At 44.8% G+C, this 18614-nt stretch overlaps 1 protein-coding gene across 5 annotated transcripts in view; it reads right to left on the bottom strand.

Annotated features, from left to right (window-relative positions):
• The window catches only part of nphp3 (nephronophthisis 3), a 184930-nt gene that overhangs the window by 145856 nt on the left and 20460 nt on the right, over positions 1–18614 (bottom strand). For all 5 annotated transcript variants that reach the window (XM_063070063.1, XM_063070064.1, XM_063070065.1 and 2 more), the window contains one exon: positions 15480–15605. In XM_063070063.1, the coding sequence (XP_062926133.1) occupies positions 15480–15605 (126 nt within the window). The remainder of the gene's footprint in view (positions 1–15479; positions 15606–18614) is intronic.

The raw sequence follows: 18614 nt of genomic DNA, 5'->3' as shown, positions 1-18614 counted from the left end.
AAAATATTCTGACTAACTGCATCACTATGGACGTATTGTGAACGGTATTCTGACCGGCTGCATCACTATGGATGTACTGTGGACAGTTTTCTGACTTTCTGTATCACTATGGACATACTGTGGACATTATTCTGACTGGATGCATCAATATGGATATTCTGTGGACAGTATTCTGACTGGCTGCATCAATATGAACGTACTGCGGAAAGTATTCTGACAGGCTGCATCAATATGGATGCATTGTGGTCAATATTCTGACTGCTTCCATCACTATGGACGTACTGTGGAAAGTATTCTGACTGGCTGCATCACTATGGCCCTACTGTGGACAGTTTTCTTACTTCCTGTATCACTATGGACGTACTGCGGACCGTATTCTGACTGGCTGCATCACCATGGATACACTGTGGAAAGTACTCTTACTCGTTGCAACAATATGGATGTACTGTGGAAAGTATTCTGACTGGTTCCATCACTATGGACGTACTTGGAAAGTATTCCGACTAGCTGCATCACGATGGACATACTGTGGAGAGTATTGTAACTCGCTCCATCACTATGGATGCACTGTTGAAGGTATTCTGACTGGTTGCATCACAATGGGCGCACATCCGCAAGTATTCTGACTGGCTGCATCAATATGGACGTAATGTGAAAAGTATTCTGACTGGCTGCAACAATATGGATATACTGTGGACAGTATTATGACTGGTTCCATCGCTATGGATGAACTGTGGAAAGTATTCTGACTGGCTGCGTCACAACGAATATACTGTGGAATGTATACTGACAGACTGCATCACGATGGACGTACTGTGGAAAATATTCTGACAAGTTGCATCACGAAGGATACACTGTGGAAAATATTCTGACTGCCTGCATCACTGTGGATGTACTGTGGACAGTATTCTGACTGGGTAAATCACTGTGGACGTACTGTGTAAAGTCTTCTGACCGGCTGCATCACTATGGAAGTATTGTGGACAGTATTCTGACTGCCTGCATCACTATAGATGTATTGTGGACAGTATTCTGCCTGGCTGCATCACTGTGGACGTACTGTGGACAGTATTCTGCCTGGCTGCATCACTATGGACGTATTGTGGACAGTATTCTGCCTGGCTGCATCACTGTGGACAGTATTCTGACTAGCTGCATCACTATAGACGCATTGTGGACAGTATTCTGCCTGGCTGCATCACTATAGACGTACTGTGGACAGTATTCTGGCTGGCTGCATCACCATGGACACACAGCCGAAAGTATTCTGACTAGCTGCATCACTATAGACGCATTGTGGACAGTATTCTGCCTGGCTGCATCACTGTGGACGTACTGTGGACAGTATTCTGACCGGCTGCATCACTATGGATGTACTGTGGACAGTTTTCTGACTTTCTGTATCACTATGGACATACTGTGGACATTATTCTGACTGGATGCATCAATATGGATATTCTGTGGACAGTATTCTGACTGGCTGCATCAATATGGACGTATTGTGGAAAGTAGTCTGACTGGGTGCATCACTCTGGATATACTGTGGACAGTATTCTGACTGCCTGCATTACTATGAACGTACTGCCAAAAGTATTCTGACAGGCTGCATCAATATGGATGCACTGTGGTCAATATTCTGACTGCTTCCATCACTATGGACGTACTGTGGAAAGTATTCTGACTGGCTGCATCACAATGGCCCTACTGTGGACAGTTTTCTGACTTTCTGTATCACTATGGACGTACTGTGGAAAGTAGTCTGACTGGCTAAATTACTGTGGACGTACAGTGGAATGTATTCTGACTAGCTGTATCAATATGGATGTACTGTGGACAGTATTCTGACTGGCTGCATCACTATGAACGTACTGCCAAAAGTATTCTGACAGGCTGCATCAATATGGATGCACTGTGGTCAATATTCTGACTGCTTCCATCACTATGGACATCCTGTGGACAGTATTCTGACTGGCTGCTTCACGATGAATGAACTGTGGACAGTATTCTGACTGGCTGCATCACTATGGACTTAGTATGGAAAGTATTCTGACTGCCTGCATCACTCTGTAGGTACTGTGGACTGTATTCTCACTGCCTGCATCACTCTGTAGGTACTGTGGACTGTATTCTTACTGGCTGCATCAATATGAACGTAATTTGGAAAGTAGTCTGACTGGCTAAATCACTGTGGATGTACTGTGGACAGTATTCTGACTGGCTCAATCACTGTGGACGTACTGTGGAAAGTATTCTGACTGGCTGCATCACTATGGATTTACTGTGAAGAGTATTCAGACTGGCTGCATCACTGTGGATGTACCGTGGATAGTATTCTGACTGCTTCCATCACGATGGATATACTGCGGACAGTATTCTGACTGGGTAAATCACTGTGGACGTACTGTGTAAAGTCTTCTGACAGGCTGCATCACTATGGAAGTATTGTGGACAGTATTCTGACTGGCTGCATCACTATGGACATACTGTGGACAGTATTGTAACTCGCTGCATCACTATAGACGTACTGTGGACAGTATTCTGACTGGCTGCATCACCATGGAAGAACTGTGGAAAGTATGCTGACTGGCTGCGACAATATGGATGTACTGTGGTAAGTATTCTGACTAGTTCCATCACTATGGACGTAGTGTGCAAAGTATTCTGACTAGTTCCATCACTATGGACGAACTGTGGACTGTATTCTGGCTGGCTGCATCACTATGGACGCACATCCAAAAGTATTCTGACTGGCTGCATCAGTATAAACGTACTGTGGACAGTATTCTGACCGGCTGCATCACTATGGACATAATGTGGACATTATTCTGACTGGCTGCATCAATACGGACGTAATGTGGAAAGTAGTCTGACTGGGTGCATCACTCTGGATATACTGTGGACAGTATTCTGACTGCCTACATTACTATGAACGTACTGCCGAAAGTATTCTGACAGGCTGCATCAATATGGATGTACTGTGGTCAATATTCTGACTGCTTCCATCACTATGGACGTACTGTGGACAGTATTCTGACTGGCTAAATCATAATGGACGAACAGTGGGATGTATTCTGACTGGCTGCATCACAATGGACTTACAGTGGAATGTATTCTGACTGCATGCATCACTATGGACGCACAGCGTAAAGAATTCTGACAGATTGCATCACTATTGATGTACTCTGGACAGTATTCTGACTGGCTGCATCAATATGGATGTACTGTGGAAAGTATTCAGACTGGCTGCATCACTAAGGACATACTGTGGAAAGCATTCTGCCTGGCTGCAACACTATGGACATCCTGTGGACAGTATTCTGACTGGCTGCATCACAATGGACGTACTGTAGACAGTATTCGGACTGGCTGCATCACTGTGGACGTACTGTGGACAGTATTCTCACTGCTTCCATCACGATGGATATATTGCGGACAGTATTCTGGCTGGGTAAATCACTGTGGACGTACTGTGTAAAGTCTTCTGACAGGCTGCATCACTATGGAAGTATTGTGGACAGTATTCTGACTGGTTGCATCGCGATGGACATACTGTGGACAATATTGTAACTCGCTGCATCACTATGGACGCACTGTGGAATGTATTCTGACTGGCTGCATCACTATGCACGACCTGTGGAAAGAATTCTAACTGACTGCATCACTATAGATGTACTGTGGACAGTATTCTGACTGCCTGCATCACTCTGGATACACTGTGGAAAGTACTCTGACGGGCTGCGACAATATGGATGTACTGTGGTAAGTGTGCAAAGTATTCTGACTAGTTCCATCACTATGGATGTACTGTGGACAGTTTTCTGACTTTCTGTATCACTATGGACATTATTCTGACTGGATGCATCAATATGGATGTACTGTGGACAGTATTCTGAGTGGCTGAATCACTGTGGATGTACTGTGGACAGTATTCTGACTGGCTGCATTACTATGGACGAACTGTGGAAAGTATTCTGACTGGTTGCATCACCATGGATACACTGTGGAAAGTACTCTGACTCGTTGCAACAATATGGATGTACTGTGGAAAGTATTCTGACTGGTTCCATCACTATGGACGTAGTGTGGACAGTATTCTGACTGGCTAAATCACTGTGGACGTACTGTGGAAAGTATTCTGACTGGCTGCATCACGATGGACGTACTGTGGAGAGTATTGTAACTTGCTGCATCACTATGGACGCACTGCTGAAGGTATTCTGACTGGCTGCATCACAATGGATGTACAGTGGAATGTATTCTGACTGCATGTATCACTATGGAAGCACAGCGTAAAGAATTCTGACTGGCTTCATCACTATGGACATCCTGTGGACAGTATTCTGACTGGCTGCTTCACTCTGGATATACTGTGGACAGTATTCTGACTGCCTGCATTACTATGAATGTACTGCCGAAAGTATTCTGACAGGCTGCATCACTATGGAAATACTGTGGACAGTATTCAGACTGGTTCCATCACCATGGACGAACTGTGGAAAGTATCCTGACTGTCTGCATCACTATGGACATACTGTGGACAGTTTTCTCACTTTCTGTATCACTGTGGACATACTGTGGAAAGTCTTCGGACTGCCTGCATCACTCTGTAGGTACTGTAGACTGTAGGGACTGTAGACTGTATTCTGACTGGCTGCATCATTGTGGACGAACTGTGGAAAGTATTCTGACTGGCTGCATCACTATGCACGTAGTGTGCAAAGTATTCTGACTAGTTCCATCACTATGGACGTACTGTGGACAGTATTCTGACTGGCTGCATCACTATGGATGTACCGTGGACAGTATTGAGACTGGTTCCATCACTATGAACGTACTGTGGACAGTTTTCTGACTGGCTGCATCAATATGGACGTACTGTGGACAGTATTCTGACAGGCTGCATCACTATGGATGTACTGTGGAAAGTACATTGACTGCGTGCATTGCTCTGTAGGTACTGTGGACTGTATTCTGACTGGCTGCATCACTATGGACGTACTCTGGACAGTATACTGACAGACTGCATCAATATGGACGTACTGTGGACAGTATACTGACAGACTGCATCACTATGGATGTACTGTGGACAGTATTGTGACTGCCTGCATCACGACGGATGAACTGTGGAAAGTATTCTGACTGGCTGCATCACTACCTGACATGAAGGCTACAATGCACAAAATCAAAAAAGGCTGCAGCAAGTTGTAAACTCAAGCAGCTCCAACTTAGACATCAGCCTCCCTACCATTGAGGAAATCTTTCAGAAGGTGGCATCTATCATTGTCGACCCTCAACATCCAGAACATGCCACCTTCTCATTACTGCCATCAGGGAGGTATTGCAGGAGCCCAAGTACAAACTCTCAACATTTCAGGAACAGCTTCTTCCCCTTTCCATGACCAGTACCTCACTACCTTGCTTTCTTTATGTTGTACTTTTACATATTTATTATTGTAAATTATAGCATTTTTCATCTATTGCACACTACTTCTAGCACATAACAACAAATTTCATGACCTATGTCAGTGGTAAGCTAGATTCTGATGCTGACATGCTTTTTCCTTTTGCACAGATGAGACTAGAACTGCTGATTATCTTCAGCATCTTCTCTTTTAATCTAGGAAGGGGTGGTGGGGTGGTGTTGCTGGTTAAAGAAGAGATTAACGCAATAGAAAGGAAGGACATAAGCCGGGAAGATGTGGAATCGATATGGGTAGAGCTGCGTAACACTAAGGGGCAGAAGACGCTGGTGGGAGTTGTGTACAGGCCACCTAACAGTAGTAGTGAGGTCGGAGATGGTATTAAACAGGAAATTAGAAATGTGTGCAATAAAGGAACAGCAGTTATAATGGGTGACTTCAATCTACATGTAGATTGGGTGAACCAAATTGGTGAAGGTGCTGAGGAAGAGGATTTCTTGGAATGTATGCGGGATGGTTTTTTGAACCAACATGTCGAGGAACCAACTAGAGAGCAGGCTATTCTGGACTGGGTTTTGAGCAATGAGGAAGGGTTAATTAGCAATCTTGTCGTGAGAAGCCCCTTGGGTAAGAGTGACCATAATATGGTGGAATTCTTCATTAAGATGGAGAGTGACATAGTTAATTCAGAAACAAAGGTTCTGAACTTAAAGAGGGGTAACTTTGAAGGTATGAGACGTGAATTAGCTAAGATAGACTGGCAAATGCCACTTAAAGGATTGACGGTGGATATGCAATGGCAAGCATTTAAAGGTTGCATGGATGAACTACAACAATTGTTCATCCCAGTTTGGCAAAAGAATAAATCAAGGAAGGTAGTGCACCCGTGGCTGACAAGAGAAATTAGGGATAGTATCAATTCCAAAGAAGAAGCATACAAATTAGCCAGAGAAAGTGGCTCACCTGAGGACTGGGAGAAATTCAGAGATCAGCAGAGGAGGACAAAGGGCTTAATTAGGAAGGGGAAAAAAGATTATGAGAGAAAACTGGCAGGGAACATAAAAACTGACTGTAAAAGCTTTTATAGATATGTAAAAAGGAAAAGACTGGTAAAGACAAATGTAGGTCCCCTGCAGACAGAAACAGGTGAATTGATTATGGGGAGCAAGGACATGGCAGACCAATTGAATAATTACTTTGGTTCTGTCTTCACTAAGGACGACAGAAATAGTAGGGGACAGAGGGTCCAGTGAGATGGAGGAACTGAGCGAAATACATGTTAGTAGGGAAGTGGTGTTAGGTAAATTGAAGGGATTGAAGGCAGATAAATCCCCAGGGCCAGATGGTCTGCATCCCAGAGTGCTTAAAGAAGTAGCCCAAGAAATAGTGGATGCATTAGTGATAATTTTTCAAAACTCGTTAGATTCTGGACTAGTTCCTGAGGATTGGAGGGTGGCTAATGTAACCCCACTTTTTAAAAAAGGAGGGAAAGAGAAACCGGGGAATTATAGACCAGTTAGCCTAATGTCGGTGGTGGGGAAACTGCTGGAGTCAGTTATCAAAGATGTGATAACAGCACATTTGGAAAGCGGTGAAATGATCGGACAAAGTCAGCATGGATTTGTGAAAGGAAAATCATGTCTGACGAATCTCATAGAATTTTTTGAGGATATAACTAGTAGAGTGGATAGGGGAGAACCAGTGGATGTGGTATATTTGGATTTTCAAAAGGCTTTTGACAAGGTCCCACACAGGAGATTAGTGTGCAAACTTAAAGCACACGGTATTGGGGGTAAGGTATTGATGTGGATGGAGAATTGGTTAGCAGACAGGAAGCAAAGAGTGGGAATAAACGGGACCTTTTCAGAATGGCAGGCGGTGACTAGTGGGGTACCGCAAGGCTCAGTGCTGGGACCCCAGTTGTTTACAATATATATTAATGACTTGGATGAGGGAATTAAATGCAGCATCTCCAAGTTTGCGGATGACACGAAGCTGGGCGGCAGTGTTAGCTGTGAGGAGGATGCAGAGTGACTTGGATAGGTTGGGTGAGTGGGCAAATTCATGGCAGATGCAATTTAATGTGGATAAATGTGAAGTTATCCACTTTGGTGGCAAAAATAGGAAAACAGATTATTATCTGAAAACAACAGGAATTCTGCAGATGCTGGAAATTCAAGCAACATACATCAAAGTTGCTGGTGAACGCAGCAGGCCAAGCAGCATCTATAGGAAGAGGTGCAGTCGACGTTTCAGGCCGAGACCCTTCGTCAGGAATGGTGGCCGATTAGGAAAAGGGGAGGTGCAACGAGACCTGGGTGTCATTATACACCAGACATTGAAAGTGGGCATGCAGGTACAGCAGGCGGTGAAAAAGGCGAATGGTATGCTGGCATTTATAGCGAGAGGATTCGAGTACAGGAGCAGGGAGGTACTACTGCAGTTGTACAAGGCCTTGGTGAGACCTCACCTGGAGTATTATGTGCAGTTTTGGTCCCCTAATCTGAGGAAAGACATCCTTGCCATAGAGGGAGTACAAAGAAGGTTCACCAGATTGATTCCTGGGATGGCAGGACTTTCATATGAAGAAACACTGGATGAACTGGGCTTGTACTCGTTGGAGTTTAGAAGATTGAGGGGGGGATCTGATTGAAACGTATAAAATCCTAAAGGGATTGGACAGGCTAGATGCAGGAAGATTGTTCCCGATGTTGGGGAAGTCCAGAACAAGGGGCCACAGTTTGAGGATAAAGGGGAAGCCTTTTAGGACCGAGATTAGGAAAAACTTCTTCACACAGAGAGTGGTGAATCTGTGGAATTCTCTGCCACAGGAAACAGTTGAGGCCAGTTCATTGGCTATATTTAAGAGGGAGTTAGATATGGCCCTTGTGGCTACGGGGATCGGGGGTATGGAGGGAAGTCTGGGGCGGGGTTCTGAGTTGGATGATCAGCCATGATCATAATAAATGGTGGTGCAGGCTCGAAGGGCCGAATGGCCTACTCCTGCACCTATTTTCTATGTTTCTATAATCCTGTCTTTAAGTAATTGTAGCAAATGAATAAAACAGTACTATACTATATCATATATTAAGTGGGCATGAGAAATAAAGAAAAGCACGAGAAGCCCATTTTGCAGGTAATCCCTGCCCATCATTCGAGAACATACTGGTCAATGGTCAGTATTGACTTGATGGGCCAAAGGGCCAATTTTATGGTGCATCTCTCTATGGCCGATTTTTTTTAAACTTGTCGTTTTCCTGCACTGACACAAATTTTTCTGTTGCCTTAATGTCTCAAAATCTAGCAACTTCATAACAGTGTCCACAGGGTGAAAAAACACAAAATTCACTACCCTCTCAATAAATTTCTTGCACCTGTGTCTTGCATGTCTGACTACTTATCTCGAGAATGTGATGTTGATATTAGACAGTCCAGCCAGAGGAATTATCAACTCCATGCCTTTCCTCACAAACTAAAGAAGAATTCTGGACATTTAAAAGAAGCCACCTCTCATTCTTCTCAACTCTCCAGAGTACAGACTTCACCTGTTTATCTCTTCTTCATCACCAATCCACGAACCCCGGATACAATCTGACAAAACTTCATTTCATTAACCCAATCACAAGCATCTTTCTTTAGGAAGAGAGACCTGAAGACAGTATTCCAGATATGATCTTACCAGGGCACTGCATCACTGTGGTAAGATATCTTTTGTAGTCTTATCTTCATGCAATAAAGGCACTATCTACCTTCCTAATGACTGAACCTATACTTCAACTTTGAATGATTCATGTCAACCAGGGTCTTTCCAAACACTGACATCTTTCTATTTCTCACCACTTCACAAGCATCTTACCTTTCCATTCCTTCTGCCAAAGTGAACACCCCCTGACATTTTCTTACACTATATTCCACCTACTCTGTCCTATCCCATTCACTCAGTCTGTCCTTGTCCCTTGAAACTCCTGCATCCATTTTACAGCAAACACTCTCTGTCGTAGTAAATTGCATCAAGATTTAATCCCATTATTCAATTCACTCACACAGATTGGCAACAGATGAGGTCCAGTAACAATCCCTGTGGCACCCGATGATCACAGCCTTCCAACACAAGCTTTTTATTCCTACACACTTTGTACCTGTAATCAATTCACGCAGGTAGATTACTCTTAATAACATACTACTTTTAATCATCCCCTTATTAAAGCCCTTCTAGAAATCCAAATATTCTACATCAATTTTGAACTCAAGTACAACCTCAAAAAGGTCCAACTGTTCTGTCAAAGATTATTTTCCTCCCATACAACAGGAATTCTGCAGATGCTGGAAATTCAAGCAACACACATCAAAGTTGCTGGTGAACGCAGCAGGCCAGGCAGCATCTCTAGGAAGAGGTACAGTCGACATTTCAGGCCGAGACCCTTCGTCAGGACTAACTGAAGGAAGAGTTAGTAAGAGATTTGAAAGTGGGAGGGGGAGGGGAAGATCCAAAATGATAGGAGAAGACAGGAGGGGGAGGGATGGAGTCAAGAGCTGGACAGGTGATAGGCAAAAGGGATATGAGAGGATCATGGGACAGGAGGTCCGGGGAGAAAGACCGGGGGGGGGGAACCCAGAGGATGGGCAAGTGGTATAGTCAGAGGGACAGAGGGAGAAAAAGGAGAGTGAGAGAAAGAATGTGTGTATAAAAATAAATAACGGATGGGGTACAAGGGGGAGGTGGGGCATTAGCGGAAGTTAGAGAAGTCGATATTCATGCCATCAGGTTGGGTCCTAGCTATGCCTGCCTTTTTGTTGGCTTTGTGGAACAATCTATGTTCCGTGCCTATTCTGGTATCTGTCCCCCACTTTTCCTTCGCTACATCGACGACTGCATTGGCGCTGCTTCCTGCACGCATGCTGAGCTCGTTGACTTTATTAACTTTGCCTCCAACTTTCACCCTGCCCTCAAGTTTACCTGGTCCATTTCCAACACCTCCCTCCCCTTTCTAGATCTTTCTGTCTCTGTCTCAGGAGACAGCTTATCCACTGATGTCTACTATAAGCCTACTGACTCTCACAGCTATCTGGACTATTCCTCTTCTCGCCCTGTCTCTTGCAAAAATACCATCCCCTTCTCGCAATTCCTCCGTCTCCGCCGCATCTGCTCTCAGGATGAGACTTTTCATTCCAGGACGAGGGAGATGTCCTCCTTTTTTAAAGAAAGGGGCTTCCCTTCCTCCACCATCAACTCTGCTCTCAAACGCATCTCCCCTATTTCACTCACATCTGCTCTCACTCCATCCTCCCACCACCCCACTAGGAATAGGGTTCCCCTGGTCCTCACCTACCACCCCACCAGCCTCCGGGTCCAACATATTATTCTCCATAACTTCTGCCACCTCCAACGGGATCCCACCGCTAAGCACATCTTTCCCTCCCCCCCCCCCGGCTTTCCGCAGGGATCACTCCCTACGCGACTCTCTTGTCCATTCGTCCCCCGCCATCCCTCCCCATTGATCTCCCTCCTGGCACTTATCCATGTAAGCGGAACAAGTGCTACACATGCCCTTACACTTCCTCCCTTACCACCATTCAGGGCCCCAAACAGTCCTTCCAGGTGAGGCGACACTTCATCTGAGAGTCGGCTGGCGTGATATACTGCATCCGGTGCTCCCGATGTGGCCTTCGATATATTGGCGAGATCCGACGCAGACTGGGAGACCGCTTTGCTGAACACCTACGCTCTGTCCGCTAGAGAAAGCAGGATCTCCCAGTGGCCACACATTTCAATTCCACATCCCATTCCCATTCTGACATGTCTATCCACGGCCTCCTCTACTGTAAAGATGAAGCCACACTCAGGTTGGAGGAACAACACCTTATATTCCCTCTGGGTAGCCTCCAACCTGATGGCATGAACATCGACTTCTCTAACTTCCGCTAATGCCCCACCTCCCCCTTGTACCCCATCCGTTATTTATTTTTGTACACACATTCTTTCTCTCACTCTCCTTTTTCTCCCTCTGTCCCTCTGACTATACCTCTTGCCCATCCTCTGGGTCCCACCCACCCTTGTCTTTCTCCCCGGGCCTCCTGTCCCATGATCCTCTCATATCCCCTTTGCCAATCACCTGTCCAGCTCTTGGCTCCATCCCTCCCCCTCCTGTCTTCTCCTATCATTTTGGATCTCCCCCTCCCCCTCCCATTTTCAAATCTCTTACTAACTCTTCCTTCAGTTAGTCCTGATGAAGGTTCTCGGCCCGAAACGCCGACTGTACTTCTTCCTAGAGATGCTGCCATTTTCCTCCCATGTTGACTCTCTCCAACCCTGTTATCTTCCTATGCCCTGTTACTTAATAGATTACAGTATTTTCCCCCGCTGTTGTTAAGCAACTGGTTTATTGTTCCTCATTTTCATTGCAACTTTTCACACCCAACAGGTGCCTCAGTGACAAGATGAAGAAATGCCAGACATTTGAAACATGTGAAATAAAAACAAACTGCTGGTAATATTCAGGTCAAACAACTCGTGTAGAGAAGGAAGCAGAATTCAGAATTAGAATCAGGTTTATTACTGTGGAAGTTATGGCAAGGCAAGGACACCAGAAGGTCAACACAAGGTTATATATTGCAAACAGCCCAGGCAAGAAATATCTTTGAAGAGCATAGCTTCCCTTTGCACAGGAGGAGGCTGCAGTCATTTCAGTTGCAGAAGAGATAAGAATGTAACAAGAGGATGCAAAACGCACACACCTATGAAAAGACAATTACACTAATGTCAAAGTATCATGGGGTTGTTAGCTCAAACTTGAGAAAATCTGCAGATGCTGGAAATTCAAGCAACACACACAAAATACTGATGGAACGCAGCAGGCCAGGCAGCATCTCTAGGAAGAGGTACAGTCGACGTTTCAGGCCGAAACCCTTCGTCAGGACTAACTGAAGGAAGAGCTCGTAAGAGGTTTGAAAGGGGGAGGGGGAGATCCAAAATGACAGGAGAAGACAGGAGGGGGAGGGAAAAAGCTAAGAGCTGGTAAGTTGATTGGCAAAAGGGATACAGAGTTGGAGAAGGGGGAGGATCATGGGACAGGAGGCCGAGGGAGAAAGAAAGGGGGAGGGGAGCCCAGCGGAAGATGGACAGCAGGCAAAGAGTGGTTGTGAGAGGGACAGAGACAGGGAGAGACAGAGCGAGAGAGAAAAAAAAGGGGGGAATAAAAATAAATAATGGATGGGGTAAGAAGGGGAGGAGGGGCATTAACAGAAGTTAGAGATGTCAATGTTCATGCCATCACGCTGGAGGCTACCCAGATGGAATATAAGGTGTTGTTCCTCCAACCTGAGTGTGGCTTCATCTTGACAGTAGAGGAGGCCATGGATTGACATATCAGAATGGCAATGGGATGTGGAATTAAAACGTGTGGCCACTGGGAGATCCTGCTTTCTCTGGCGGACAGAGTGTAGGTATTCAGTGAAACAATCTCCCAGTCAGCGTCGGGTCTCATCAATAAATAGAAGGCCACATCGGGAGCACCGGACGCAGTATATCACTCCAGCCGACTCACAGGTGAAGTGTTGCCTCACCTGGAAGGACTGTCTGGGACTCTGAATGGTGGTGAGGGAGAAAGTGTAAGGGCATGTGTAGCACTTGTTCCGCTTACAAGGATAAGTGCCGGGAGGGAGATCAGTGGGAAGGGATGGGGGGGACGAATGGACATGGGAGTCGCATAGGGAGCGATCCCTGCGGAAAGCAGAAAGGGATGGGGAGGGAAAGATGTGCTTGGTGATGGGATATCATTGGAGGTGAATTATGTGTTGGACCCAGAGGCTGGTGGGGTGGTAGGTGAGGACAAGGGGAACACTATCCCTCGTGGGGTGGCAGGAGGATGGGGTGAAAGCAGATGTGCGTGAAATGGGAGAGAGATGCATTTGAGAGCAGACTTAATAGTGAGGAAGGGAAGCCCTTTCTTTATAAAAGGAGGACATCTCCTTCGTCCTGGAATGAAAAGCCTCATCCTGAGACCAGATGCGGCAGGGACGGAGGAATTGCGAGAAGGAGGTGGCATTTTTGCAAGATACAGGGTGGGAAGAGGAATAGTCCAAGCAGCTGTGAGAGTCCAACCAACACACATCAAAGTTGCTGGTGAACGCAGCAGGCCAGGACAGGAATTCTGCAGATGCTGGAAATTAGTCCGTAGGCTTATAGAAGACATCGGTAGATAAGCTGTCTCCAGAGATACAGACAGAAAGATCAAGAGAGGGAGGTGTTGTTAGCTTGTAGTTTCTATTGACGTTTAACACCTCTATTGTAAATCATGATTGATCTTCCAAGTAAGGAATTCAAACATGTACCGTGTACCCAATGGTCAATATCCCTGTTAGTGCATGACATATATGTCATGAAATTTGTTGCTTTAAGGCAGCAGTACAGTACAATATAAAAATTACTAGATACAGTAAGAAATATTTCTAAAAAATACAGAAAGAACAAAAATAGTAAGGTGGTGTTCATGGACTGTTCATGAACAGTCCATATATTATGTTGATCGGCTACTATCAGAACACACTGAAACCTGGCTGTGACTGGTTGCCTAGGCATGACATACCTACAACAGTGACCGATTCCTCAAGCATCTTCACTCGGTCCACCACAAAAGGCAGGATTTCCCGGTCGCCACCCATTTCAATAAGACTTCCCTTTCCCATCCTGACATGTTAGTCCACGGCCTCATCAAATGTCACGATGAGGACACTCTCAGGTGGAGGAGCAACATCTTATATTCCATCTGAGTAGCCTCCAATCTGATGGCATAAACATCAATTTCTCTCATTTCCAGTGATTTCTCCCCCTTCCTCTTTTTCCATTCCCCATTCCACTCCTCTCTTACTTCTTCGCACCTGCCTATCATATCCTTCTGGTGTCCTTCCTCCTTCTCTTTCTTCCATGGATCACTGTCCTCTGCTATCATATTCCTTCTTCAGCCTTTTATTTTTTCCACTCATCATATCTCAGCTTCCCAATTCATTTCCCCTCTCCCTCATCCACCCACTTTCCCCCTCACTTTATCTTGTACTCCTTACTCTTCCCCCACCTTCATATTCTGACTTCATCCCCCTTCCTTTCCAATCCTGACGAAGGGTCTCAGCCCAAAACATCATTTGGTTATTCCTCTCCATAAATGCTGCCTGATCTGCTGAGTTCCTTCAGCAGTGCATGTGTTGCTCAAGGTTTCCAACATCTTCAAAATTGATTGTGTTTATACTCACAACACTGGAACATATAATCTACAAATTACTATATATTGAAGAGTATACAGGTGCCACAATAGCACAGTGTGACTATTATAGCTCAGCTGTTGCCGAGTTCAGAGTTCATTTCTGGCGCTGTCAGCAACAAGTTTTTTGTAGATTCCTCCCTTGACTGCATGGGTTTCCTCCAGTGGCTCCAGTTTCTACTGGGTGTCTCAAGACGGACCAGTTAGTAGGTTCAGTGATTAGGCTACAGTTAAATAGGTGAGTTGCTGAGTGGCTATTTGGGTCTAAAGGGTCTGTCCTGCACTATCTCTAAACAAGATGAAAAATAAAATAAAAGTATTTTATGCTTATATCCTAGCAAAATGCTTCAGCTCAATGAGGTAATTTGAAGTGCAGTCACTGGAGTTATATCACTGCTTTGTATTCAAACTCCATAAAAAGCAATGTAATAATGAGCAGGTAATATATTTCAGATAGATATTGATCCCAGATCACTGGGAGAAATTACCTGTACTTCTTCAAAATACAACTACTGGGCTTTTTATATCAAGGAGAGGGCAAAAAAGACCATGGCTTAACATCTGGATTTTTGTGCTCTAGTCTCCGAGGCAAATTTTGAGCCCATAAAAGAACTCGAATGTGCTATTAGTACAAATACCCCACCCACTCCCTGGTAATTTTTTTTTGAATTTCTAAAATATTCCTTTAAGACTACAGAGTAGAAATTAAAGAATGCAACTGAGTATGGGGAGGAAAACACAAGACAATGCAATACCAGCTATAAGCAACTAAGGAAAAATTCCATGATGTCTTCTTTGCATTTACCTTAAACTGCCTTTTTACTTTATCCCTATCATGTTCGAAAGTCGCAGCTCTTCCCATGGCCTGATATTTTGCCTCAAGTGCGCTTTCCTTCTCTCGAAGCATCTTCTGGTAGGTTTTCTGGAGTGCCTGGAAACAAAATATCACCAGCATTTTTAATAAGAAACAAATGATGGCTCAGCAAGTTTATCAAATGTTCTGAAGAGCCACACAAGACGAACGATGATTAGCATCCAATCTGTGAATGGAAATTCATCAAGAAATCCATTTATCCTATTACAATATATAAAATCCTTCAGTGGCTGGGGAAAGGAGTGAGAGACAAAATGGTGAAATCTGTTTTTAATCACCATCCCTCAACATGCTGCCTGCCGCATCTTCAGCAATACTTAAATTAACATGATGATGTGGAAGTGACCAAAACCAGCAAGCAAACTATGCATATGGGCTTTGCAAACTATTAAGTTTCTCCACATTACAATTGGATCAAAGTATTAGTTTAAAGGAGAAACTAGACAAGCTGGGCTTGTGTTTTTTTGGAGCAGAGGACCTGGCAGAGAACATAATATTATGAGAGATAGCCTGGCACCATCACCTAACACAACAACATTATCCATAAAACAACACACATCAAGGTTGCTGGTGAACGCAGCAGGCCAGGCAGCATCTCTAGGAAGAGGTACAGTCGACGTTTCAGGCCAAGACCCTTCATCAGGACTGGAGAAAAATAGATGAAAGTATTAAATTGGCTCACTTCAAAATTAAATTGGATCACCCTAGTGACACATCTGGATATATTTTGGGGTAGGACTGAAAACATCAAGTACTTTAGTACCTATTGCAGCAGGAGGACACTTTGAGCCTCCTGCTGATCAAAGGCTAGCATTCCACTGTGAGCATCATCCATCACTTTTGAATGAGAAGACTCACTATTGTCACAAATGACCTGGGACATTTGAAATGAAGCTTACTGCAGTATTCTCTCCATGTTAAACTGAAGACCTATACAGCTGTCAGAATAGTTTTGGATGGTGTGCATTTATTTTCCGCCAAAGAACTTTGTAACTGGGACAGTGAAAGGTAATCAGTTCTTTAAAGGGTGGTACGTCCCCAGTTACAACCAGTAAAACCCAACGGTCCCCACCATGAATGTAATTTGCCACCCAGTAAGGAAAGGTTAAGAATGCTGGTTCAGGCTGTACAATGCTAACACACACAATTATCTGGTGGGAGATAACATATCCCATTAGTGGCAGTTGTTATGCCGTATATGTATCATATCAATGACCTAGCTGAACATCCAGCTTACAGGACAGGGTGCCAAAAGAGATACATCACAGAGGAAGAAAGGTTTGGATGATAGCTTTCTCTGCCTAGAACAGCTAGGTTGACTGGGAAATGGTATCCATGGCAACTGCAATAAAGAGATTAGCCACTAAGATGGCTTCAGGGCGACAGCAGACGAAGAATGCGCTGACTAAACAGTCAGCGGAAGTGGTGGTGACTGGGACATTTGCCCTGCAGAACAGGATGGCACTGGATCACCTGCTTGCAGGGAAAGATGGCACATGTGCCATAATTACATACCAGGAAGGAGTTGATGGCCCTTCAGAGTACTAGGAGGCTGGGGTGTTACTATCGCCATTTTTGTAGTTTAGTGATTTGCTTGTACTACAATAGGGCATTCCTGAGGATAGCACTAAAGCCTGCAAGCTGAATATAACAGGATTGCAACATTCGAAAGGTGGAATGTATTTTAAAGGGCTCATCTTTGCACTAGTCAAATGCCTTAACTACCGTGGCATTGGGTGCAGAAGCTTTGATTACGACTGTGGGAATACAATACGGTAACCAAGGAATACAATGCCACTGCGAGAACAGGAGGTCACTTGAACAGAAGTGGGACTCGCGGGATGAAGATGTGGTGATTGATTCTGGTTCAGTGCTTTGAGCTGGTGCTAATGTATTGGGCAACTTACTGCAGCATTTTAAACAGTGGAATGGGTATAAAGGTGGAGCAGTAGGTGGGCTGGGGTGAAGTTTACCAATGGGTGGGATCGTGGACTGACCGTGGATCAGGAGAATGGGAGGTGTGCTGCAGTGAGGGGAGCTGTGCACATCTAAATAAATATTTTAATGCCTGCTCTAGCCCGGGGTCCCCAAGCTTTTTTGCACGGCGTACGGGTTTAATATTGACAATATTCTTGCAGACCGGCCAACCGGGGTGGTGGCGGGGCGGGGGGGGAGGGGTGTTAATCACAACCAGAATATAGGTGATAAGTCAACTATAAGTCATTTATCAGTGGCTAAAACACTCAATTTCCTTTCTAAAAGGGTTTATCTAACGAATTTAATATTAAACGCACAGCACATATTTTCCTCGCATGAATATACTGATAAGTCAATTATAAGGGGGTTCCGTATGTCCAGTCTATTCCGCATTTCGTTGCATTCATTGCAGAAAACTCTACTTCGCAGTGATATGATGTTGGAAATGGAAGCAACGGTTTCAGTGCTTTCAGGGCTATCTCAGGAATATTCAGCCTTGACTTTGATCCAGAATGCCGGCAGAGATGTTATGTCAAACATACTTTTCAGCCCACCATCATTTGCAGGCTCCAGGAGTTGATCTTCTTCCCGCGCTGACATGGATGATTCACCGGGGACATTCACAAATGGGTCACGGACCCATTCCTTTGCATGTCTTGGGACATTTGTGGTTGGGAAGTAACGCTCGAATTCTGTCAACAGCGAAGATAGGTGATCGCGCACCAGTTGTGAGGAGGACGATGCGGCCTCAGTCTCTCCCAAAATCCCAGCTAATGTTGGGAACATGTCAAATATGCCCCTGTCCATTTGCCGTCCCCACAGTTCCACTTTGGCTGTGAAACCACTTTATCTGCCAACTTGAAGACAGTTGTCATTCTCCCCTGAAGTGACAAATTGAGTTCATTGAGCAGGTTGAAGATGTCACACTGGTAAGCGAGTTTTGCTATCCACTCCTCGTCACTGCAGTGTGCTGCCAGTGGTGACTTTTTTCTTGAAAGAAATTTCTGTAGCTGCTCTCTTAACTCAAACCCTGGCCAGGGCTCTCCCCCTTGATAGCCATCTGACTTCAGTGTGTAAGAGAAGGCGTTT

Source organism: Mobula hypostoma, chromosome 17 (genome assembly GCF_963921235.1).
Source record: "Mobula hypostoma chromosome 17, sMobHyp1.1, whole genome shotgun sequence".
NCBI lineage: Eukaryota > Metazoa > Chordata > Chondrichthyes > Myliobatiformes > Myliobatidae > Mobula > Mobula hypostoma.
The sequence above is the reverse complement of the archived record's forward strand: the minus strand, read 5'-3'. Positions and strand labels throughout refer to the sequence as shown.